The 26910-nt window shown below is 42.4% G+C and overlaps 1 protein-coding gene across 6 annotated transcripts in view; it reads left to right on the top strand.

Annotated features, from left to right (window-relative positions):
* LPP (LIM domain containing preferred translocation partner in lipoma) overlaps nt 1-26910 on the top strand; it is a 709534-nt gene that overhangs the window by 504357 nt on the left and 178267 nt on the right. For all 6 annotated transcript variants that reach the window (XM_020989038.2, XM_020989040.2, XM_078147348.1 and 3 more), the window contains one exon: nt 19598-19721. In XM_020989038.2, the coding sequence (XP_020844697.1) occupies nt 19598-19721 (124 nt within the window). The remainder of the gene's footprint in view (nt 1-19597; nt 19722-26910) is intronic.

Here is a 26910-nt window from a genome sequence, read left to right as displayed (position 1 = left end):
CCAGAGGCTCCAGCTGAAACATAAAAGAGCAAGGGCCATACCAGGAAAGCTGCAAAGAAGTGGATGATAGACCCTTGCGAAGCAAAGTAAAAACGGACAGCAATTGACTGTCACCAGAGAGGCCTGCTTGTATTCTCTAGAGGCCACATCTGATCCTGCAAGCTGTTTCACAGAAAACAATTTAGGAGAAAATAAAAGTGGTGACTTGTACATGGACCTGAGCTTTCATCTCAGCACTCCACGGTGATGTATAACGAGAGGTGACAGCCTCCTACACCGGGCAGACCAAGAGGAAATTTTGCATATTGCTCAAAAAATGCACCCACTGCTCTTCCCAATTGATGACTAGATGTCTACTAGGCTGCACTTTGCTAACTGAGATGAAGATTTTCTTGCACTATTGGGAAAGAGGCAGTGCATGGTATAAAGCATTAGACTAAGAGTCAGAAGACATGAGCTCTGCTCCTTCCTCTGCTACAAATTAGCTGTGTGACCTTGGGCATGACACTGCCCTTCTCCCCACTCTGCCCTTTTTTCTTATTTGTAAATGAAGGGGTTGGAGTAACTGATAGCTGGAGTCACTGCTGGGTGGGCTTGGAGGGGAAGATTTTTTTTGTTTTGTTTTGTTTTAGGCAGTTGGGGCTAAGTGACTTGCCCAGGGTCACATAGCTAATAAGTGTCAAGTGTTAGGTCTGAGACCGGATTTGAACTCAGGTCCTCCTGACTTCAGGGCTGGTGCTCTATCCACTGTGCCACCTAGCTGCACCGGTAAGATTTTTCACAACCCTTGATCCTAGGTCTGACTTATGGGCCAAGTCATCTAAACCCACTTCCATATAGTAGATAAGCTACTTGAAGTAATCTACCATATTCTCTTTGAGTCTTCTTTCATCTAGAGAAGGGGGAAACAAAACAAAACAAAACTACTGGACCATATGGGGCCTCAAGCCTGTGCCCATAGTTTAATTAGCACCCTTCTCACAGAGTCATAGAATTACAGAATCTGAGAGTTGGAAGAGACCTCACCAGCCATCTGGCCCAACCCATAGCAGGAAGGGAATCCCCACATGTCAGACAAGTAGTCAGATAACCTTTTCTTGAGGATCTCAAGGAGGTGGAACTCCTCAGTGGTGAGACCACAGGTCTTCTGGAGGCAGGGGACCTTGGTTAAAATCCTACACTTCAAGGTTGCTATTTGTGTGACTTTAGGCAGTCATTTGACTTCCCTTGGGACCAGTTTTCTCATTTATAGGAGCTAGACTCAGTGGCCTCTGAGGCCCTTTCCATCTCTCAGCCCTAGGATCCTATGATTCTACCTCTCAATGTAGCCCACCCCCTTCCAATTCTTTGTCAGTGTTCCTGTGGGTAGAGTCTGTATAGATTGGAGTCAGTAACAGTGAGTCCCTTGATGGCAAGCGCTTGGTTTTCTATTTTTTGTGTCCCCAGGACCTATCACATTTCTTGGTCCATGACAGGTGCTTACTAAATGTTTGATTAGGTTGAACTGAAATGCTATCTAATTGTTTAAAATGTTCACATCAGTCCATCAACAAACATACGTCAAATGCTAACGCTGTGCTGGGCACCATGCTAAGCAATGAGATACAAAGAAAGTCAGTTACTTGGTTCCTAACTTCAAGGAGATCATGTTCTAATGGATAGGACCCTATGTAAACAACTATGTGTGTGCAAGATATGTACATGGTAAAGGTGATATCAGAGGGAGGGCACCAGCAGGGGAAGGGAACAGAAGGAATGGCCTCCCGCAAAAGGTGGGACTTGACCTGAATCTTGAAGCAAGTCAGGGAAACAAGTAGATGGAGGCAAAGAGGGGGAGTATTCCAGGCATGGGGGATGGCCAGGAAAAGGGCACCAAGTGTTCGTTGGAGAGTATGTCTTGTTTGAGGATGGCAAGTAGGCCAATATCACTGAGTCAGAGAGTATGGGAATGGGAGTGGAGTCTAAGAAGACTAGACAGAGAGGAAGGAAGTGAAAGTCACAAGTAAAGAGTCTGATACTTGATTTTGGAGGTAACAGGGAGTCATTAGAGTTTATTGAGTAGGGTCATGATACGATCTGACCTGCTTGTAACTTGTCTTCCTGATCAAACTCTAGGCCAAGAACAATATGTTACACTTCTGCATGCCCCGCCCCCAAGAGCCCATTACACAAGACATATAACCCATACTTGCTGGCAGATTTCTATATTGATGCCTATTGATGGTACTAATAGGTACCATCAAACAGAGTGTTCAGATATATCTTTGATTCTTTGTCCCCATGCTTTCAACTTTGCCCTTGCTTAGAGAGGATGAGTCTTCTATCTATATCTCACTAGTTTATTTAGCACAGTTTATTGTAGAGCAGAATTTCTCTGTTGTTTCTCCTGAGACCCTTAGCTTGGTTGCCTATTGGAATGCCAGAAATACAGTGTGATTAGCGGGCCTGTCACACGAGGGTATTATATTCTTGTGTGAGTATTATTTATTGAGCTAAACTCTCACCCTGCTTGTTAATCCTCAATCTCATGAATTGCGAGCAAGGCCTCTGGTGACTCAAACAAAAACTGGCATGTGTCAGGTGAAATACACTGGGTTAACCATTGATGAACCGGGTTCCATTTCCCGTGAAAAACTTGAAAACAAAATTTTACCTTCATTATGGAAAGTGATGTGTGGAAGGCTATAGTAAAACCGAAAACTAATTTGCATGTTGGTTCAGGGTGATTGGTGTCATATTCAGGACATCTTCCAAGAACCCACCGGATTGAAATCACTGGTATGGGAAGAAAGGCATTGCGTGGCCATATTGGGAGGAGGATCAGGCATGGTGGCAGTGTTTTCTCTTGCCAGGGTTGGGTGCACCACTATGACTGCAGTTGTGCCCATGTGGCATCATCATCTGATAAAGCAATCTGCCTTTGAAAAAGAAGATGCCTCTGTCCTTCTTGGGCCTTGGGTGTCCCAACTACCAATTTCTACAGTGTCTTTGACTGTTACATGCTGGCATTCAGGGATATTTCTAGAAAGTGCAACTCCCAAAGCTCCTGAACAATCTCACTGCCAACCCCCAGGGTGATGGATTATAGTGCCGTCAATAAGAAACGACAATTCCCATCTACAGTTTAAAATAATCTGGAGGGGTTTTACTGAAGGAGGGAAGGAGGGAGGAAGGAAGAGAGAGAGAGAGAGAGAGAGAGAGAGAGAGAGAGAGAGAGTATGCATGCATACCAATGATTTATACATTAGCAGAGTGTAATCATAAACATTAAAATAAATGTGTGCAGAAATTAAGTTATAATCTAATTGTTGGGGTTACAATTTCACATATGTATAAATTGTGGATACAAATATTAAACATACTATTTCAAAATTACGGTGATTAAACTAAGTAGGCATATTACTAGCTTGGAATAAACTAGTAAGTAACAGTTTCCTGGTACTTCCTATCTATAATCTCATTTATTATTCATAAGAACTCTATGAAGTAGGGGACAGAAAGATTATGTTCCACCTTTCACGTATGAGGAAACTTAGGTGGAATGTGGATGACGGCCCTTACCAAGGTGGCAGAAGTTTTAAAGGACAGAAGAGGGCTTATAGGACAGATGGTGCAAAGGTTGAATTGAGAAGCCTTGGCAATATATTTTAGAGGCCGGGGAGATGAGATTCAAGAATCAAGGGTGACTTCAAGTTTACCAGCCTAGATGCCTGGCAGTTGATAGTACCCTTGACCCTGAATGACAGGAAACTTGAGAGTTGGGGTGGGTTTGGTGGGGGGTGGAGATAGCTTATTTCTGTTTTTGACATGTTGAGTTTGAGAGGCCTACTGAACCCCCAACTTGAAGTGACTGGTGATTGGTGACCAGAGCTCAGAAGAGCAATTTGAGCTGGATCCTTAGATAACAGTCAGTAAATATTTAGGGCCCACAATGAGCCATGCACTGTGCTAAGCACAGCATGGCATAGATAGAGCCCATGGGAGCTGATGAGTTCACCAAATGAGATGGGAGAGAGAAAGAGGTTATGAGAGCCCAAGACCCATTCTGAGGGACAGCTACCTGTAATGAGCATTCCCTGGATGAAGACGCAGCAAAGAAGACTGAGCAGGGATGCTCAGACACTTCACAGGAAAACCAGGAAAGAGTAGGGTCATGCATTACTCAACGAAGCATCCAGGGGATGAGGGTTTGTGGCCGTGTCCAGATCTGCAAAGGGTACTCAGATAAGATCATTGGATCTGGTGATTAAGTTGTAGAGAAAACTGCTGCCTCTGAGGTCTAGGCCTGCACAGAGCTTCTGTGATTCAACCTGAAAGAACCAATCAGCCAATCAATAGGCATTAAGTACCTTAAAGATGTCCAATGGCCCAGAAAGGCTGAGAAGACCAACAAAAAAGGAGGAGATGGCCTTGGGGCTGGGAATGGGGGTTTTGTACCCTGGAAAAGAGAAGGCTCAAGGTGACTGCGGAACACTCTTTCAGGACCGTTCATACATGGAAGAGGAAGATGAGTAGCTTTGCTTGGTCTCAGAATACTAGACCAGACCCAGGGAGCCCAGCTTGAAGTGTGGGAGGATTCAGCTCATTCCATGAGAGAACTTGCTCCTCAGCAGAGCTTCACAGAGGACAAAAGTCCTACTGGCATTAAGGGAAGGGTGGGGATTCAAACCGAGCTACTCAGATGGTGAAGCTGTGCCTCTTTTCACCACATTTCTTCCCTCTCCTCTCCTGTCCTCTCTCACTCCCTCACTCTTTCACTCACACTCACCTCCCCCACACACACTTGTGCACACATACACATGTATGCAAAGATGGCCCAGTCACATGTAACCTTTGGCTTAAGTAGGTTATATTCTTTGGGCACCATATTAACCAGAGTGGGCTTGACTTCTCATTAGCCCATCTCTAGCTGTCATTTCTACCAAACAGAAAAAAGGTAGAGGGCCCTGGGTCAAAATGTGGGATGAGCCAGGGCAATTGTGAGATGCCAGCATGACACAGCTGAATAGGAGCAAAAGAAGAGAAAACATCACACACGCGCACACACACACATCTTTCCTGGCAGGCTTTCAGCTCTAAAATGGGGCTAATTCTACCTTTTGAAAAGAAGATAATTTCCATGTTTTTTTTTTTCAAGAACACATAATTGAAGTGCTTTTCCTGATGAGAGAAGGGGCTTTTTGTACATCATTACAAACGGACAAGAAAAGCGAATGGCTGTGGTGGGTGTGGAGTGATAAAGTATTCATAAGCCATAATTTTTCTGAATACTTTGGCTTCCTTTTCCCAGAGTATGTTGTGTCAGGGAGGTGCTTTCTGGGGAGTCTTGGGGAGGCACAGAGTTCAATTATCTGCTACCAAGAAGATGGAAAATCCAAGGCAGAGGTTTATGAGTAAAGACTGTAGTGTGGGGAAAGGGATCTGAGGGAAACAGCCCAGCTAAGCGTGCACATGCAATGGGGACACACCAGCCCTGCCCAACACATGTGGCCATGTCAGGAGGCTGCTTCTGGTCCCTTTTTTTAGGAACTGAAATTTGAAGTGTGTTCAGATATGTGTGTCTATGTCGGTGTGTGTATGTATGTATGTATATGTACATTGTGTGTTCTTGTGTATATATGTATCTGTTTTGTTTGTGCATGTGTATGTGTGCCTGCTTGTGTTTATTTCTGTGTGTGTGTGCATGAGTGGCCAGAGGTGGTAGAATGAGGTTCATATTTGCTTTCAAGCATCCTAGACTTTGATGCAGATTTCTTTGGATATTCCTCAGCTTTTTTTTTTTTTAACTCAATAAGCAGTTTTTAAAAGCCTGCCCTATGGGGACAAAACCAAGATGAACCAGTCCCTGCCCTCAAGACACTTGCATTCTTCTTTGATTCTAAGTTAAGTGAGGCCAGGAGATCTATGGGTCTTATTTATCTCCTGCCCAGGACAGTCCTCTGCAGGATAGTGATATGCATAAACACATACGTAGACACATGGTTGTTGTTGTTGAGTTATACTGGACTCTCCTGATCGCATTTCAGGTTTTCTTGGCAGAAATATTGGAGTGGTTTGCCATTTCCTTCTCTAGCTCATTTTATAGATGAGGAAATTGAGGAAAACAGGGTGAAGTGACCTGCCCAGAGTCACACAGCTAGTAAATTATCTGACACCCGATTTGAACTCAAAAAGATGAGTCTTTCTGACTTGGTCCAACATTTGTCCACTGCACCACCTAGCTGCCCCTTACATATAGACCTATGTACAATGTGTATTTCCATAGTCAAGTCCTGTGGAGTGCAGATAATGAACCTGGAAAGTGATTGCATTATTCTAATTCCCAAATTCAAAGTTATAGTTATATGTAAAATATGGTAATTGATTTCAGCCCAATGGGAATATGTGGTGTGAATTGGAATAATGGGACTATCAGTGAGAATTGTTATTCACACTAATCAGTATGTAGCTTGTTTCAGAGGGGGATATACACGTGTGACTACACATGTATGCATATCATATACAGCACATATATCATAATTTCATGTAGTATAATATATGTAATATAGTACAGGTATATGTATATGTGTGTATACATATACAGGCATGCATGTGTGTATATACACACATACATATACATATACACACATACAGAGATACCTGTGTATACAACTTAGGGAAGGAGGGAGGGTGAGAGGGAGACAGACAGACAACTAGGTGGCACAGTGAATAGAGCAGTGGGCCTGGAGTCAGGAAAATTCATCTTTCTGAGTTCAGATCTAGTCCCAGACACTTACCACCTGTGTGACCCTGGGCAAGTCATTTAACTACTGTCTTCCTCAATTTTCACAGTTGCAAGTAGTACCCACCTCATAGGGTTGTTGTGAGGATCAGATGGGATATTTGTAAAGGCCTTAGTGGGATGCCCAGCACAGATTAGATGCTAACTATTATCATTCCATACGTATATATTTCAGTATGTATACTCATGTGTGTATGGGTGTGTGTGTGTGTGTGTGTGTGTGTATGTGCAAGTATGTGTTTAAAGGAATAAGTAAAATGGGGTGTGTACTCTTTCTTCCTTGCCTAGTCAATTTCACTTGATTTTAAGTTGACCAACATTTATTAATAACTCCTAGGAGCTAGATTCTGGGAGTATAGACACAAATTAAACAGTCTGGCCCCCATGGAGGCTGCCTTCTATCATAGCTTCTATGCAGAAGAGTAAAGACAAAACATATCAAAGTAATTTCAGCTGGGGAGAGTGCTAACATCTGGGAGGAGGGCCATGCAAAGCTTTTTCTAAGACATGGCTCAAAGTTGCCATGTAGGGAGGAAAAAAACATCCCAGGCATGAGAGAGGGCCTGCCCAAAGGCATGGGATGGGCTTTGGCTCTTCCTGCCATTGAGAAGTCTTCACACCATGCCTCCTCCTTGCATCCTGCTCTCTCCCTTTCCCCAGGCCCACCAATCTGCAGCTTTCTCTCCATCTCCTCCCTTTTACCTAAGTTCCAAGGTATTTCCACAGTGGAAAGGTAGTTGGGAAAGAGGGAGAAGAAGAAGAGAAGGCCGAAAAAGCCCAGAGAGTTGAGTAGAACTTGACCATCAGTTGCACTATGGTTCCACCCACCATCCTTATGTCTTCCTACCATCACTCCCTCCATAACGGCTTCTCCCTCAGCTACTATCTTGTTCAGGAAGGTGTTTGAGGTCAGAGTTTATGTTCCTTGGTCGTATTCTTATCTCCAGCACTTAGCCCAGTTCCTGTCACACAGTGCTTAATAAATGTTGGCTTTTTTAAGGAGGCTATTAGCCTATAACATGGAGTATATTTGAGATCCTGTATTTTGTGGCCAATCTGCATTGAATCCTGGGACACTCGTGTTGCCATGGGGGTGAGGGAAGGAGGTGAATACCAAGAGAAAATTTGGTAGGTTGGAGACAGCATTGTGCCCTGCAGATGGCTGAGTCAGAGTGAGAGTGCTGAATGGGGATGTGAATCTCTCAGTGGGTGCTGACAAAGATGATCAGCTCTCCAGAGTGCAGCAACCTGACCCATCCTCAGTGCCCTCGTGCATTTGGAAATAGCTTTGTCCTGGGAGGTTTCCACTTACGGTGCATTTTTTTTAAAACCACATTTTTTGCAGATGTAAATATCTGTGATTTCACTCTCTGTCTGTGTCAGAATTTGATGTTTGTTGAGTGATTAAAAAATGTTTCTGAAATGGAATTGATGGTATCACTCACATTTTACCGGCTGCCCTCTAAGCCAGATAGATTTTCAGCTGTCAGAAAGGACACTAGGAAAGTAAAGAATGTTGGAGGTGTAAGGGACCTTGGGAATGATCTCTCCTTGACAGTAGAAAGAAGGAGGAGGGCCCCAAGCAGTTGTGACTTGTTCAGGGTCACAGAGGAAATTAGTGGCACAGCTTCCATCAGAACTCAAGCCTCCTACCTGTCAAACCACTGGAAGCTGATTCCAAAATCACTTAGAACTGGAGTCTGGTCTACTTTGGAAATTATTACTAGTGTCCTAGTTGTAAAGGCCATGGCATTTCATTCACACAGTCCTTGTGATTCCCCAGACCAAAACTACCTTCCCTGACCTCACCCTTCTCTGATGTGGTCTGCTCATATTAGATGGAAGGCCCCTAGGGTTTGACATACTTTATTTCTCTATGCCCCAGGACCTAGCATGGTGCCTAGAGCAATAGGTACTTAATAAAAGCTTTATTTTTAGTCACTTTATTCATAAATTCATTTTGAAAATGGGCCTCATCTCTGCATGACCCCTCAAGGGCAATCATATTTCAAGGCTTGGACAGTGATAATAAATCCAGTTGGCTTCCACGCTAACCACCCCAAGGTCATGTATGTAAATCTGGAAAAGATCTCAGAAATCACACAATCTCACTCTTTCATTCTACAGAGTAGGAAACTGAGGCCCATTGTGGTTTGGAGACTCTCCCAAGATGGCATGAGAAGTAATCAGCCTCCCATTTCCTCAGTTAGACCACAGTCTGTTTCCTGGCCCACCACCTGTAAAATCTGCCAACCAAGAATACTTGATATCTGGCCTTTCACATCTTGTGTGTAAAGCTCCTGACTGTTTGCCTTCAATTACCTGGCAGATAACTCAGCCACTCTCTGAATTTTCAAACAGGGGCAGCCACTCGAGTCATCTTGTGAGTGGCCAGGGCTGCTTTGCTAGGGGAAAAAAAGTGGGTGAAAGCAGAAGGTGAAGGGAGGCCCTTTGGTTTCACCCGAATGGCTCTTATCATCTCAAACACTTCCATTATTCATCTATTCCCACTATGAAATCATTAACAGCAGATTTGGAATGCCTGGAGATACTGATGCTCCAGAGCATCCTCGAAAGTTGGTCTTTAGGTACTTAGGAATTCTGGGCCAGCCAGTCACTGTCCAGAGGCCATCTCTAGGATGCCCACACGTCTTCAAAGTCTTTTCTTGGATGTGGCTACTGCTATATGACCATTACCCCTGCTTCTATTAATCTGTTGCACAGGAGTGTAAACTGTTCCTACCTGAGGAGTACTCCAGGAAGTTGCCAATGAGTGAGAACAGAACTTTGAATTAGGAATGTCTGTCACCTTAACCAAAACACTCAATTTTGCTGATAGGTTCTATAAATCACATGCAGAGATGTACACAATCACCTCAGGGACATACAGTGACGTCTCATCCATCTGGCATCATGGGAGAGGGAGATGTTTGAAATGAATGAATTTCCCTTTAAAAAAAAAAACTATTCCCTTCCACCCCTTCAGTCATTCAGAGTGGGCCTCTTTCTACAACCGTGGCTTCATATCTAACTTGTTGACACATTATGTCTCTGCTCCCCTGGGCCAGCTTCTCAATGCCCCCATCAGCTCTCAAAGGCTCTGTGCTCAGAGAAGGTGCCCACCTCGACTAGTTGAGGGAGGTCCCTCATGTAAGAGTTTCATCCCATGTCTCATTGCCATCCCTATTTCCTGACATAATTTAACATGCATAGCCTAAGGCCAGCAATATCAATTCCGTTTCTAATACTTTAATGCAGAGGTTCTCAAACTTCCTGGTCTCAGGACACCTTTATGCTCTTAAAAATTATTTAGTAATACCAAAGAACTTTTCTTTGTGTAGGTTATATGTAACAGTATTTAAGAAATTAGAAATAAAAATCATCTTAGTATTATTGTGACAATAGTTTTGACATTGCAGGCACACTTAGAGGGTCTCAGGGGCCCCTAGGGATCACTGGACAACATGTGGAGAACCACTGCTCTCAAATGGGATTACCCAAAAGTCTTAGTGCCATTTGAAGGTACCAGAGGGTAAAAGTCCATTAAGATTTGGAGGATCCTGTATACAGTTGTCCATGGGAACCACTGAGATGGGGTAATCTGCTTTGCTTTCCCCTGTGTTCAGTGGGTCTAGGATGCTTGTTTTTATATTAGTCCTTTTTTCTTTTTCTTTCTTTCAGGTCTTACTTCTCTACTTGGAATATTCCTGTTATATGTGCTATCCCATTAGTCAGTCAACAAGCATTTATTAAGCACCTAATATATATCTCACATGATTTAGAATGAAATAGATGTTTTCAAGGGAAACCAGATTTGGTGTCTTAACTTTACATACAGTGTCAAGCATGTGAACTGTAACCCTGGGAAATAAGACCTAAGCCATAGGAAATAAGTGATGTCCTGGGTTTAGAGCTTAAAAGCTACCCAAAAAATGTCATCCAAGGTAACCCCTTCTTGTTGAACAGGAGGAAACTGAGGCCAGAGGGGGTAAGTGGTGTCTTCATACCTCAGCTGAAGCAGAAGAGAGTCTGCCCCGACCCCCTTCTTTTCACTCTGTGTCTCTCTGTTTCAAGTGTGTTTCTTGTAAACAACATATTGTTGGACGATGGTTTCTAATCCATTCTGCTATCTGCTTCCATTTTATGGGCAAGTTCATCCAATTCATATTCACAGTTACCATTACTGTGTATTTCCCTCCATCCTATTTGTTTTCTCTGATTTTCTTCTCTTTCTACCAAGCCCTTCCTCAAATGAATGTTTTGCTTCTGACCACTGCCTTTTTTTTTCTGTCTTCCCTTTTATCAGCTCCCCCTCTCCCCCTGCCTCGCCTTTCATTTATCTTCTTCCTCTCCTACTTCCCTGTATGGTAAGATAAATTTCTACACCCAACTGTATGTTGTTCCCTCTTTGAGCCAATTCTGATGAGAATCAGGTTCAAGTATTGCCTGCCACTCCTATCCCCCATCTTCCCTCTATTCTAAAAGCTCTTCCTTTCACATCTCTTTTGTGTGAGACAATTATCCCCATTCTTCTCCTTTTTCCTTCTTCCAGTGCATCCCTCTTTCTCTCCCCTTAATTTAGTTTATTTTTTTTTAAATCATCTCATAACTAGGCCCTCTGTCTTTGTATAATCTTCTAACTGCTATGATGATAAAATTCTTAGGAGTTACAATTAACATCTTCCCATAAAGGAATATTTTAACCTTACTGTGTCCCTTATTATTTCTCTTTCTTAATTCTCCTTTTATGCTTCTCTTGAGTCTTGTATTTAAAAGTCTAGTATTCTATTCAGCTCTCATCTTTTCATCAGGAATGCTCGAAAGGCTTCAATTTCATTAAATAGCCATTATTTTCCCTTGAAGGATTATACTCAATTTTTCTGGGTAAGGTACTCTTGGTTGTAATCCTAGCTCCTTTGCTTGGAATATCACATGCCAAGATGTGTTCAATACCCATTTTTGAAATATCAGTGAAAGGGTAAATTCTTCCTCATGAACTGTGTCACTTTTGCTTTCAGTAGGGCTCCTGTACACCTTCAAAAGCCCATTATGCATTAATATTAATGCTTGTCGATTTCAAGCATCATCTTGAATGTTTGTGGACTCCCTTCTGCAACATGGATTTAAAGAATTAGTAGGCAAAATTTTTATATTTCTGCAGCTGACATCTTTCTGCTGCCACCAGCCTAACCTGGTGATGAGGCCTTCCAAACTTTATCCTGGCTCATGAGCAGATGAAAGACATCTAGTCATTCAGAATTAGTGTTCTGGACCCTTACCAAAATCTCTCTGGAGCTTGTGTGTTCCTAACATTACCTTGCAAAGACCATGGCCAACTCTACTTTGCAAGGTAGACAAAGGTTGAGAATTAATAGTAATCTGTGTGAGGAAATATTCTTCCAAGAAAAAATGTTTTCTTCTTTTCTAAGAGGAGAGAAGGAGACACCTGTTTGGTTTTCTTGGGTGTCTTTGTCACTAAGTTTCTCTTCTCACTATGTAACAGTAGGTTTTTACCCTCTAGTCATTTAGAAAGTGTCTAACAATTCATACAATCGTCGCAATCAAATAGAACTCATTCAGGTTCCTTCTTCCTCTTTTAAGGTATCAAAAAAAAGCTATATCTTAAATCAGAAATTCTTCTTCTTCTTCTTCTTCTTCTTCTTCTTCTTCTTCTTCTTCTTCTTCTTCTTCTTCTTCTTCTTCTTCTTCTTCTTCTTCTTCTTGCTTTTTTTGTGTCATACACCCCTTTTGGGCTTCTGGTGAGGCCTATAGGTGAAGCCTGTAGGACCTTCATTAGAATAGTGTTCTTAAATGCATAAAATAAAATGCATAAGTTTACCAAAGGGACCAATTGTATTAAAATCCAGTTTTATATGTGTGTGTGTATGTATATGTATATATGTATATGTGTGTGTATGTATGTATGTATCTATCTATCTATCTATCTATCTATCTATATATATATATATATATATATATATATATATATGTGCATGTATGTATATTTCCACAAATGTCCTTAGAGGACAAAATGTTTTATCAATTAATCAGTTGTCAGGCATTTATTAAGTAACTAGTATGTGATAGTCACTGTGGTAGGCTCTGGATCAAATGGATGATTAATGAATAAGAAAGGAGGCAAAGTCCCAAAGAGGTGACATGTCTTGAAAAGGAATAGTTTGTGTTAGAATAACCCACTTTCTATTTTTGATGGTACTCCTAAACTGGTGAATCAGAAGATTTTCCAGCCATAGTTCAATCTTGATTTTGGACAAGGTTTTGGTACATTTCATATACTGCCCTTGTGGACAAGATGGAGAGATATGGGTTGGAAGATAGGATGATTAAGTGGATTTTGCAGTGATAAAATGCCTGGATACTACGAGTGGCCATTAATGACTGCTGTTCACTGTTGACTTGGGAAGGAGTCTATGGCAAAGCACCCCAGACATCTGTGTTTGTCCCTGGGCTGTTTAATGTTTTGCCATTGACTTGAAAAAAGGCATAGATTCCTGGCACCTCGTAAGTGCCTAGTAAGCATTAGTAAGTGCTTTTTTCATTCATGTATTTGTTCGTTGTTGGGATGCTTATCAAATCTGTGCTTGACATATTGCCAGGATAGAGTTGGGATGCAAAAACAGTTTCCAATAGCCCAAGTTTGAAATAAAACAAACCCAGCTACTAAAGGGAACATGTAGTAAGTATTGGGAGGTATATGGGAGAAGATTGCAGTGGAGCAGAAAGTGCCTGAGACTAATTTGTTGAAAATTAATGAGATTAAATGTAAAAATCTCACCATTGTTTTTGTTTTGTTTCATTTTTTTTAAAATCACATTTGCAGTTAATAATATGGGGAGGCTGTGTTTTTCAGAGCTGTTTTGATAAATAGACCTGTGGGGTTTAGTGCACTATAAGCTCCATGTCAGTCAGTGTTAGAATACAGCAGCCACAAAAACACTTGAGCACTCTTAGGCTTCGTGAAAAGAGTCGTGCGGTCCTGAAGGAGGGGGAAGGGGTTAATCGTACTCTTTAGTGTCTCACCCGAGCCAGAATCTGAACTATTGGGTTCAGTTCTGGAGACCTCACTGGGGACGAGATGGTGAGACCTGAACTAGATGACCTCAGAGGCCCCTTCCACCTCCAAGATTCTGTGATACTTGTGAGGCCTGTCTCTCTTCTGGAGTTTTAGAATTTAGTGTCTCAGTGAATGGTTCCACACTTGCATTGATGGGGATGTTTCATCCACCCTATGAGTCACAGCCTTTCCACACCATCTCACCATCTGTGATGTTTGCTCATGTTCTCCAACGTAGGAAAGAGCTACCTTAGGTCTTCCACTCAGTCTTTGTATTTATGTCAACCATTGTCACCCTCTGTCTTTGTTTCTAGTTTCTGATCACCCATCTTAATATGTTTTCCCACTTCTTACTCATCCATGTAAACATTTTATTTTTCATGTCACCTCTTTTGAGTAGATCATTGTTGGAAATCAGCTTTCTGCTTACTCCCACCACACACCTCTCCTTTGTCCTGTGACTTGAATTTTTTTGGTGATTATAGTGTTCAATTTGCTGACACCATGCCATATCAGTGGGGGAATATTTGTGTTAAAAAGATGGTTTCTTAAAAGAAAATAACCTTGGTGGAGTCAATCCTGCAGCATCTTTTCCTAATATGTTATTTGCCAAAGGTTTTTTCATGCAAACAGGAAGCAATATTTGGGGAATGAAAGGAATGATGCGTTGTCTGCTTTGTTTCTAATAAGCTGAAAGATACTGACAGTTTTGTGGTTTGAAATTCATCCTTTTTTTATTTTCCTTGAAATGTAAGTGCCACATTGGGAGAAGCAGAGGATGCCCCCCCATAGGGGAACCAGTTATCATTGCATTTTAGGTTGAGGATGAAGTGGACATTGGGCTGGTAAAGTGATGAAAGTTTCCCTCACCTTGAGGAACTTTCCATCCACTGAAATGAAACATGAGCTTAAGAATCCTCATCCTTGGACCCTGGCTGTCTCCCAGAGTTTGTATGACTGAGGAGCGTGAGATATGTAGACACCGTTGAGTTGGCTTCATGACATCTGGAGAAGCTTCCTGTCAGTTAGTTGTTCCTTCGTGGAATGGGCTGCCCGGGGAGATCCTAGTCTCCCTGTTCACTCCAGCTGACCACTTGGTTAATGGACAGATCCATCCATCTGGTCACTGAGGTCCCTTCCTGCTCTAGCGTCCCTGAAATCCAGTCTTCATTTCATTCTCCTGCAGATGGGCTCCATGAACTCTGAGACCTTCCTTGCCCCATTTTCATTTTCCCATGACCAATCTGAATTATGAACTACATGTTATAATTCTTCTCATCATTCTGATTTTATCAAAGACAGAGAAAAAGGAAATGAGTAACACAAAGTCAAACAGGGAAATTGTGGCTGGGAGAGTTTTTGACCCCCTTCCCCCAGACCTACCGCATTTCCATCTTTATTTCCTCAGATGCTCTGTGGATTTCTGTAAAAGCCTAATCTAGAGAAATAAGGTGAACTCTGTACACAGCCCATCCTTTCACCTCTGACCTGATCCCAAGTAACCCCAGTCAAGCATAGAGTGGTTTGAATGTTGACACATTGAACTAAAGAGGAGGGCTTAGTTAGAAGGGGGTGGTTCTTTGTTTTTGTTTGTTTTTTGTTTTTACCCAGTATCACACAAAATAGAATCACAAAAAACAACCTCTCCTAAAACACAGTAAAGGGACCCACCACAATCTGAATTCTCAGTATAATAATTCTGGAGTCCATCCATGTAATCCAACTCTTCATTTTGCAGAAGAAGATCCTGAGGTCACAGAGGTAAAACCACATGCCCAGCATCACACAGGTCTCCACAGAAAGGAGAATGAAATCTGAAATTGTCTGACTTCACAGTCAGATAACTTTCTCTTCTTTTCTCTTCACTTGTAAAGTCAATAAGAGGTGATTAAGAACCTACTGTGTGCCAGGCACTGGGGTGTACCAGGCAGGGGAACCAGTCTGTGCCCTTACACTGTTGTAGAGAGAAAACACTTTAACCCTCACACGCACGAGTAAATATGACCTAGACAGAAAATTCTGAGGAAGTGACTTTGGTGGGGGATGAGGGAGCATGCACAGATGTGTGGCACAGTGAACAGAATGCCAGGCCTGGAGGCAGGAAGACCACAGTTCAAATATGGCCTCAGACACTTACTAACTGTGCAACTTAACTCTGTTTGCCTCAGTTTCCTCATCTGTAACATGAGCTGGAGAAGGAAATGGCAAACTACTCTAGTATCTTTGCCAAGAAAATCCCAGAAGGGTCATGACTAGAAAGGACTGAAACTCCTGAAGGAGTAGGAATTATGGGGGGATCAGGAGAAGGGGCTCCTCTGGGCTCCTGGTGGTCCCTCCGCTGCCCCATACAAGGAGCCTGCTGAGAAGCAAGAATGTGGCAGGAGGCCAGGTCACCATAAAGCCCTGAAGAAAAAGAACATCCTTTCGACTTTCTTCTTCCAGATGCCCTTTTTTTCCTGCCACATGTCACTTTCTTGGCCCCTTCCAGACCACACATGCTTTCAGTCTCACTCTTCCTTTCCAACAGGCTGGGACTCAGTTTCCCTTATTGTGCTTTTGGGTGTTTTTTGGTTTATTTTTGTTTGGCATGGTTATTCTGTGTCATATTTTTCATTTTAGAACTTTCTAAATTAATGAGATAGTTGCTTTTTTCCCAGCCTCAAGGCTAGATTTTCTGTTTCTTTTTGGTTGCCAGTGTTTGTGACGCAGTTGGAACTCCTTCCAGGAAAGGTGCTACATAAAGACCAAGGGAATTAGAAATAAGAAAAAGACCCAGGAGTTGTTTGAAGACTGTCCTGGGTGCTTTGAAACCTAGCTGCCTCCAGCTCTTAAGCAGAAAAGTTGCTTGTTTAAAAAAAGAAAAGGGTGTTTTTATACACACGTATGTATTTTACGTATGTGTATATGATATGATATTTGGAAATACATGTATATACACACATACATATATGTGTATAATCAATATTGTTATGTAGACTCATTTTTATATCACCTTTAATTCTCAATCTCTTTCTTTCTCCTCCTCTACCAGAACACTGTCTCCTAAAATAAAAATCTAGAAAAAACAAAACGATTCAACCAAACTGATGAACGCATCACTGAAATCTGCCATTCTGTACAATGTTCTGTGCCCATAGTCCCCCACCTCTGCAAAGAAGGGTGTGGAAAGTCCATTCTCCCCTCTTTTTGCTGAGGCCAGGCCTGGGCATTAGGATCCCCAGGCTCACATTGCAGAGTTCTTTCATTTTCCATTTCCGTTTCCATGGCCATATCGTATATTATTTTCCTGCTTTTGCTTACCTGACATTGCCTTAGTTCTCATAAGTCTTCCATTGCTTTAGGAAAGAACCAGATGCATTCAGGTTGTCTGAATGAGAGTAATCCTCCATCAGTGTCATATAGACATAATGATTGTGTTTCTGATCATTTCAGAGCCTCCATTTTATCATCTGTTAAAGGGACACAATACTACCTGCCCTCATTACCTCAAACTCCTGCTAGATGTTATAAGGAACTTCCAGTGACCCTCACCACAGGGCCTTGTTGGTTTTGTGTGTGTGTGTGTGTGTGTGTGTGTGTGTGTGTGTGTGTGTGTGTGTTGTTTCCTTGCCTCAGGAGTTTACTACCTTTGTGAGCCTGAGCAAGTTATCATGCCTCAGTTTCCTCATCTGTGAAATGATCTTTAAGTTGACCATTGTTGGAAATATGCTCATACCTCTCACTGAACTGGCCTCCAGGTCTCTTTCCAGCTCTAAATCCCCTGATGCCCATTTCACAAGTGACTAAACTGAGGCTTGTTGGTCAGTGTCAGAAGAATGATTTGACCCCAACTCTCTCTTTACCTCAGGCTTGGCCAGTCCTCTTGCCACTTCCTCTCACCTCCACTTCTGAACATAAAATAATATTTCAACCCTTCTGTGGGCCCAGCACTGCCTCCTCTTGTCTTTACTTAACATTCTTCTTGGGGCCTGTTGTCTCTTTTCTATGCAAATACACCAGCAAGAATTGAAACTCCCCATAGCAGAGAGGGGTGGATATACACCTGGCCTGTGTTTCTTTGTAGATCACTGCCCCAAGTTCAGGTTGCTGACTCTCTGTGAAAGCCAGTCAAGACCCAGAATGGGCTTAGGGGTGTGTTTGGGCACACAGTGTTGATTGAATTCCATTCAAGAAGTATTTCTCAAATACCTGTATGGTGGGAAATGGAGATGCCAAGCCAGAAATATAACTTGGGAGCTTACACTTTCTTGATGGTAAACAACTTGTATGCAGATAGGAACATATGTGACATATACTTTATATATATAAAGTCAGATCAAGGAGTTCTTGGAGCCGTGGCTCACCTGTTCACACGTCCTAGGGGCTATGCTACTCCTCAGCCTAGGGGAGGAGCCTGATAGGGACTTTTAACCTACACATTCATCTGTTCAATTTTATCCTCTCCTGGTTCATGGTATCCACAGGCCATGATTTTCTGTCTGTTCCAGATTACCAGAGACTCAAGAATGCCTTGGTTTCTAGTAGCCTGGGTGATATGAGAAGCCCTGTCTTTTGTCCATGAGCCGCTAAGTCATGCTCTGCGTTGTCTGATAAGCTGCAAGGCGCTTCCAGAAAAATTAAGTTTCATTTCTCTGTGCACTAGTGGATCTGCATGTGTTAATTTTTTGGGTTTGGGATACAGACAGCCTCCAGAACCTCCTTAGAACTGGGGGATCCTATGGTGGCCAGCCTCCTTTTGTTTCATCAAGCTATTGTTTCTTCCATTGATTCTGTTTTGTTTACTGTGTAACACACCATCAGCCTCATGTAATACCTTACCGCCTTCACTGAAATGTTTCTCAATATTCCAAGACCTTGTGGTTCCATCTCTGTGCTCCAGGAACATGGGCTACCATGTCACCATACCATCACAAATGCTCTTGGAGAATTCTGGTGCTGAGAACCTCATCCAACCTGCCTTGGGCTGGTGCCCAATTGGCCTACAAGCCTTCAATGGTCTTGAAGCTGAAGCCTTGGGATTCTGGGGCCATAGATCATATAATGCAACCCTTTCTTTTTGCAGATGAAAAAACTGAGTCATAGTGAATTAGTCACACATACTAGTAAGTAGAAGAGCTGGGGACTTGAATGAGGGGAGGATAAGTTGAAGAAGCCATAGCCTAGAAGGCTTTTCATGTATAAAAGGCTTAAATCTCTCTCTGGTCTCCTAGGGTAGAACCATGAATCATCATGGGTGAAAGTGGCAAAGAGATAAATTTGGACAATCAGTTTGGTCCAGTAGCATTTATTAAGTACCTACAAGGTACAAGGCACTGTGTGTGTGTGTTGCGGGGGGGGGGGGGGGGGGGGAGGGAAGTGGGGGAAGAAAAGAAGCAGCAAAAGGCATTGTTCTCAAGGAGATTAATGTCAGGAAACTCCCTAAGGCTGAGCAGTAGTCTGAGACTACATGGTGACTTTTGGTTGAATTAGGGATGCTTTCCCAAGTATAGTTTTTACTTGATAGCCATCAAGTTCTCTTCAAGTCCTGGGATTCTTTCTATCCATCCACCTGTACAACCATGTAAGTGAGTGTGTGTGTGTGTATGAGAGAGAGAGAGAGAGAGAGAGAGAGAGTGCTCTCACACATACACACACAGAGGGATCTACCAATTTATCCACCTCAAAGTCACTGTCTTGTACCGATGAAGGGCTTCCTAGTGTTTTGGGAAAATCTAAAGGTATTTATTTTTTTCCTCTTCCAGGGTGGCCATCCAGGTCCTGGGGGCCCTGCTTCTGGCCCGTCCTTCCGCCCAGAGGACGAACTGGAACATCTCACCAAGAAGATGCTGTATGACATGGAGAATCCTCCCTCTGATGAATACTTTGGTAAGTGCCGATTTAGGGTGGTTTGATAAAACCAGTGTCCTTTGGCCTCTGATACTTTACCTTATGAGGTCAGTCCAGGGGAGCACCAAATGTGCTAATGACTCCACAGATGGGCTACTTGAGGTGTAACGATGCTGAGCAGCTTGGCCAGGATGATTTAGGCAGTTAAATTGCAGAATTCAAACCCTCTGGTTCCAGATCAATTAGCAAGTATTTATTAAGCACCTGCTATATACCAGGCACTGAGAACAGGACAACAATCCCCATCTTGAAGGAACTTAAGTTGTGATGATGGTGAGTGGTTAAAATGTCACATTTGAGGGAAAGTTCTTATGCAGAATGATTTCACCTGGGCCTTGCCTTTCTGAAAGTGACAGAGTAGGAGAGATCAGAGAAGGCTGGAAAGGCTACCTAAGGAAGGTTTATGACAGAGCCTGGAACTCAAGAAGCCCTTAGAGAATGGAAAGGACTAAGATTAGGTAGGGGGCAGGTGAGAGAGGACCTTCCTAATGTGGGCAGGATATTGGTGAGTGAAGAGGAAGAGGAAAGGAATCTCACTCAGGGCATCTCTGCCCCGTAGCATCTGCTAGGAAAGGGAGCCTCAAATGAAAAGAAATGCAGGGGAAGGTGGCCTAGCCATTCCGGATCTTAAATTGTATTATAAAGCAGCAATCATCGAAACTGCTTGGTACTGACTAAGAAATAGGGAGGTGGATCAGTGGAATAGGTTAAGTATGCAAGACACAGTAGTCAGTGACTATAGTAAACTATTATTTGATAAACCCAAAGACCCCACTTCTGGGATAAGAACCCACTCTTTGGAAAAAAACTGCTGGGAAAACTGGAAAAGAGTATGGCAGAAACTAGGCATAGACCAAAATCTCATGTCATATACCAAAATAAAGTCAAAATGGGTTCATGACTTAGATATAAAGGCTGATACAATAAGCAAACTGGGAGAGCAAGGAATAGTTTACCTATCAGATCTATGGAAAACAGAACAATTTGTGAACAAACAGGAGTTAGAGAACATTACAGAAAGCAAAATGTGTAACTTTGATTACATTAAATTGAAAAGTTTTTGCCCAAACAAAGCCAATGCAACTAAGATTAGAAGGAAGGTAGAAAATTGGGAAAGAAGTTTTACAACCAGTCTCTTTGGTAAGGGCCTCATTTCTAAAATATATAGAGAATTAAGTCAACTTTATTAGAATACAAGTCATTCCCCAATTGATAAATGGAGTTCTCACATGAAGAAATTAAAGCTATCTATCGTCATATGAAAAAATGCTCTAAATCACTATTGATTAGAGAAATGCAAATCAAAACAACTCTGAGATACCACATCACACCTATCAGATTGGCCAAGCTGACAAAATAAGAAAATGCTAAATGTTGGAGAAGATGTGGGAAAATTAGAATGCTAATGCATTATTGGTGGGGTTGTGAAATGATCCAACCATTTTGGAGAGTAATTTGGAACTAGCCTCAAAGGGCTATAAAAATGTGCATACCCTTTGACCCAGAAATAGCACTTCTAGGGCTATATCCCAAAGAGATCATACAAATGGGAAAAGGACCCACATGTACAAAAATATTCATAGTTGCTCTTTTTGTGGTGGCAAAGAATTGGAATTTGAGAGGATGCTCATCAACTGGGGAATGGCTGAACAGGTTGTGGTATATGAATGTAATGGAATACTGTTGTGCTATAAGAGATGATGAACAGGCTGACTTCAGAAAAACCTGGAAAGACTTGTATGGTCTGATGCTGAGTGAAGTGAGCAGAACCAAGAGAACGTTGTACCCAATAACAGCCATGTTGTGTGATGACTAATATTGGTAAACTTAACCCTTTCCAGCAATACAAGGATCTAAGACATCTCCAAAGGCCTCTTGATGGAAAATGCTATTGACATCCAAAGAAAGAACTATGGGATTTGAATGCAAATCAAAGCATACTATTTGCTTTTTTTTCTCTTCTATTAAGTTTTATTTTGCTGTTTCTGGTACATCCTCCTATTGGTTCTAATTTTTACTTACAACATCACTAATGTCAAAATGTGTTTAATAGGAATGTATATGTATACCCTATATCAGATTGTGTGCGGTCTAGGGGAGGGAGATGGAGAGGGAAGGGGAGAAAAATTTTAAACTCAAAAGCATATGGAAGTGATTGTTGATAAATCAAAATAAATTAATAAAAAAAAAAGGGAGCCTCGGTTAGTGAAAGGAAAGACAAGTCTAGGAGCACTGGTCCCATATGCACGGGGCAAACAGTTCATGATTTGGAGTTGAAAGGGATGAATTGGAATGGTTCAGAGTTGATGGCAGGTAGTGTGAGGCTCTGATTGCCAAGTTAAAATCTGGCTGTGGTCCTGCAGGCTGCTATTGAAGTTTTTGACCAATTGCCTTGGGAACTGTAGCCCAGTAAACAGCTGTCAGCTAATTGACTGATCTTTGATTGGTTTGGTTTCAACAAATTCCACTGCAATGTATTAAAGGATTTTGTGAGGCGGTAGAAAGAAAACCAGGCCAGGAGGCAGAGGCTCCAGCAGGCCTTGGTGACTCCATATACCATTCATCATCTCTCAAACTCAATCCCCTCATCAGGGTTAATAATGCCCAATGATAACATGGTGGGGATGAAAAGCCTTTGGGAACTCTTGTGCTAGGAACATCCTAGATTTCAAGGAGCCAAGAAAAGGCCCCATCCTCCATTGCTTTAACCACAGGGTTTGTTGAAAGCATACAGACCACTACTTTACCTACTCATCCCAGCAGATTACAAGGGGGTATCCATCCCACTGCCATTTTGTGGGTGCTGGTCTTTGACTTAAGAAAATGAAGTCACTTGCATATCTTCTTGAGGGACTCAACTCTACCAGATAGATGCCAAACTGCATATAGCCCATAGCTGTTAGGGGCATGAGTTTATGTCCTAGTATAGATAAAGGGGGCTGAACTCTTTTACAGATGAATCAGTCTCAAGGCAAGCAGACCTCAGGTACCTTTGAGAGGATGCCAGTCATGAGCAGGGTTGGAGAGAATCCCATGAAATCAGAGGCTGTCCTATGGGATGTTTCTGAGTATGTTGTCTGCCTGCATGTGTAATCTCCTCCACCAAGTAAAGGGACATGCTCCAGGAAGCTTCTATTGATCTATGGCACCACATGAAGGCAAGGGAGTGGTCCTAATGTTGTCATAGTATGTGAACCGGACCAAACTGGCCTCTAATTTGTGGATGGCTGGAGCGGAATAGAGCAGGCTAGAGACAGGAGAGTCAGGAATCAAACAAGTTTAATTTGAAAGGGAGGATTCCCACCCCTGGTGGGATACCCTGAGGCAGTGTGGGGGGTCTCAGTACCTATAGCAATGGTTGCCCAGTGAGCCATAGGCCTGACAGTGAGGGGTAACAGCAACAATGAGACAGGTTTGATGCCTAGCAGGGCTCCATGGCCGGGGCATGGCTACCTGCCCAGTGCTTGTCCAGACTCAGAAAACACCTGGTGCTGGTTACGGTAACACAATAATGTGATTTTTTTCCAGAGGGTGAGCACAAAGGATTGTGGTTATGCCAAGCTCAGGGCACAGCTTACTGGACTTTACCTCTGGAAAATAGGGTGTGTCTCCTAATATCTTGACAAGTATTTAAATAAAAACATATCATTTTTACATCTTTAAGAGAATGGCAACAAACCTACCAGCCTAAGCCTGCAATCCATTCTGATGAGGAGGCTCTGATTTAAAGAATCTAATTAACCTTTTTTGGACAGCAAGGAGGCATTCTGTTAAGTCATGGAAATATTTTGTTGAAATAATTTCATTTAAATAGCCTGGCTGGAGAAAGGTCACTTATTCAAATCATTTGCAACTTGTGGTTTCCAGATTAAAAAAAAACCTACCTTGTGATGTGATTTGGAGCCCTCTTCTACCCTCTTTTCTCTATCAACATATTGCTTGTCAATTTGCCATATCCCATAGGACCTCAGAGCCCTGGTTTGTATTTATGCCTGTTTGGCATTCTTTCATGGCCCTGGCACCTGATGAGTTTTGCAATCTTAGACAAGTCCACCTCTCTGTCTCTCTCTCTCTCTCTGTCTCTTTCTCTCTCTCTGCAGAATAACTCTCTAGTATATCATCATTAGCTAGGGCAGATCCTTGTGAAGAATTAATAAAACCTTCTGCCCATTTGGCCGCCATGCATCTATCCAGCGGCCAGCTTATCTTTGCTGCTTGCTTTAAGTACAATTGTGTATTCCCTGATTAGAGCCACTAACATAAGCTTTAATAAGTCACTCCTACAGGAGCCTAATTCAAACTCTGGTCAAATGAACAATGTTAATACTCACTTCTCTACAATAGCTAGCATTTTTATAAGACTAAGTGCTTTACAAATATGATCTCATTCGATCCTTACAATAATCCTGGGAAGTAGGTGCTACTATTTTCCCCATTTTACGTATGAGGAAACTGAGGCAAAAAAGTTAAATGGCTTGTTTGGGCTCCCAGAGCTAGTACATAATATCTGAGGCTGGATTTGAACTCAGGTGTTTCTGACTCTAAACTCAGAAGTCTTGCTGCATCACCAAGCTAGACTAGCTAGGTCTCTGGACTTTGCATTCCCAAAATACAGATTCTTGGTAGAATCTTGCAAAAACAATGCACTGACTCATCCAAATAAAACCTTGGTTCCATGGTGGCACATTGGACTGTTGATTCTTCCATTGATAGGAGTAGAAGGGGCTAGGCATTGCAGTGGGGTCAGCAGTCCCTATCAATCTCTTCTCCTGGTGCCCCATACAAAGGATTTCCATGTGGGGAAGGCTAAGAGAATAGATTCGGATTAGTCCTCCTGTCTGGGCTGTGACCTGAGGTCACTCTCGGGTCTTGTCTTGTAGGCAGGGCTTTCCTGCACTCATGGCAGTGTGAGGTTTCCAGTAAGTCTCAGCCTCTTGCTACTCTGCTATAGATAGGTAGGTAGATTGACAGATATATAGATAGCTGCATGGATAGATGGATGGATAAATAAATATAGTAATGCTCTCTTTTATAGCATGTAGTGTATAGATCTTACTTTTCCTCATATTCCCCTACACAATTAGGAATTCCATCATCACATGTATAGTTTTGCCAATGTTTTCATTATCTCTGTTTCATTAATCCCACAGAAGCCAGGGATTAACCAGAGATAGGTACACATATAAATTAAGGTAGAGAGCCAAACCTCATCTTAAATGTCAGTAATTTTCCTGACTGGGAGCTTGGGACAATTGTGATTTTATTCTTAACTGTTCATTTCACATAAACTTCTAAGAAGAGGGAACCACAAAATCTCCAGGGATCATACCAGTGCCTCTAGGCTGAAAAGGGGCTAATTATCATAACAAGCCCTTATATGAGTAAATACAAATATTTTCAAAATTAGTATAAAATCATTGTAAATGTTTAGGCAGATTTTAGACACTGGAGAGTGAGGGAAGTCCTCTTGTAAGAGGTGTCACTTGAGGATGGTTTAGCAAGGTAATTATTTACATTTATTTCTTTGTTTTTGAGAGGGGCAGGATTAGGGGTGATTCATTGTAGGCAGGTAAGACAGCTTGTGTAAAGGCACAGAGATAGGTGATGTTGACTGGTGTAGGAATCAAAGTTTATTTCCACCATTGGTCAACACAAGTAGGTAGCAGTCAAGTGGAGGAGGGAGGGTTTGAGTCTTGACCCAGCCTCTGTCATGTCCCTGAAAAGGAAACCTAGTTTCATCTTTGCTTAGTTATATGTGAGCTAACTCTTAACACCTCAGAAATGTGTCAGCAAATACCACAAATGTCTATCTTTTTCTGCCAAGACACAAGTGAAAAGCCATCTCATCTTGGTGGCACTTGGGCACTTTTCTAGCCTGGTTTCCCATGAAAAGGAGGTGTATACAATTGTGTTGTATGGGCCCCTCTCTCTTTGAACCTTCCTTAGAAATACTTGTTTCTGTGCTCCAGTTCAGCTTCACATGATGACAGATGTATCCACCTCCTAAGAGAGCGAGTTTAGAGGGAAGAGTCTGGTTCTTTAAGCCAAACACCGGTCTTGACCTCTGAACTGAGCATTTGAGTCTATTCTTCAGACCAACAATGGCACCCTTGAATATAAAGTAGAGGCACATTTGAAAGAGAGAAACATAAGAGAAGTTAGACATTGGAGAACGCTCCTCATCTGATTCAATTAACCAGTCAGTCGGTCTTCCAGCATAAATCCATAGGCAATGTGGCTGCGTGTCTTCATTCGAGTGCCTGCCTGCCTGAATCCCTGAACAATGTGTTTCCATGGGCAACTGCTAACATGGGCCTGTGCAGTAACAGACTGTCCCGCCAAGTGATGGAATTGTTTGAGGAATAGAAGGAACCATGAGAGCTGAGATCACTGATAGAGACTAGGGCAAGTGTCAGGGCTTGGGTGAGGAAAGAGGTTTTGGAATTGGATGTCAAAATAAATGGGGTGGAGACTCACAATATGCTAGGATTAGCAAATGGAGTTCTTTACTTTATGAATGCATGTGTGTGTGTGTGTGTGTCTGTATGTGTTGGCTGGGGGAGCTGGCTGGCTCCTATATACCTTCTAATTCTCTGTTACTATGAAAGATTATATTTGGTTCTCACTGTCATTGAAGCACACTTGCTTTCAAACCTTAAGCTTATTGGCAGTGCTTCTGAATGATGCCCTCTTGTTCATTTAAAAAGGATAGATTTTTGATGTGTAGCACCCCTCAAGACTGAGGTTGAGGGCTTCTGGAGGCAGGCAGGAGCTTGGCATGGAATCCATCGGTCATCCTCCAGAGGGAGGCTGTGCTAGACCTCACCCTGGCCTCCAAATCTCTACCTTCATGTTGTTGGGCATGATCTCACGCTTACTTTTTCATTTTGTGTTTTGGGTCCCTTTGATTCTCCTCTTCTGTCTGTGAATTGGAACCATCACATCTGAAGTCTGTGTAGAACCTTGTTTAAAGACCTGCTGTGCTTTTACAGGACCCCTTCACGAAGATTCATCATTAGACATGATTTGCCATTTAGCATCTGGATTTTAAGACTTCTCTTCTGTCATTAGTATTATTCTGTCTTGCTGAGTGGCACCAAATCAAGACCCCTCCAGCCCTGCCCCTGCCCCTAGATGTGAATTACTACAAAGAGCAGCTGGGTAAGTG

This window comes from Phascolarctos cinereus, unplaced genomic scaffold (genome assembly GCF_003287225.1).
Source record: "Phascolarctos cinereus isolate Bilbo 61053 unplaced genomic scaffold, phaCin_HiC Scaffold_7;HRSCAF=346, whole genome shotgun sequence".
Classification (NCBI taxonomy): Eukaryota; Metazoa; Chordata; class Mammalia; order Diprotodontia; family Phascolarctidae; genus Phascolarctos; species Phascolarctos cinereus.
The sequence above is the reverse complement of the archived record's forward strand: the minus strand, read 5'-3'. Positions and strand labels throughout refer to the sequence as shown.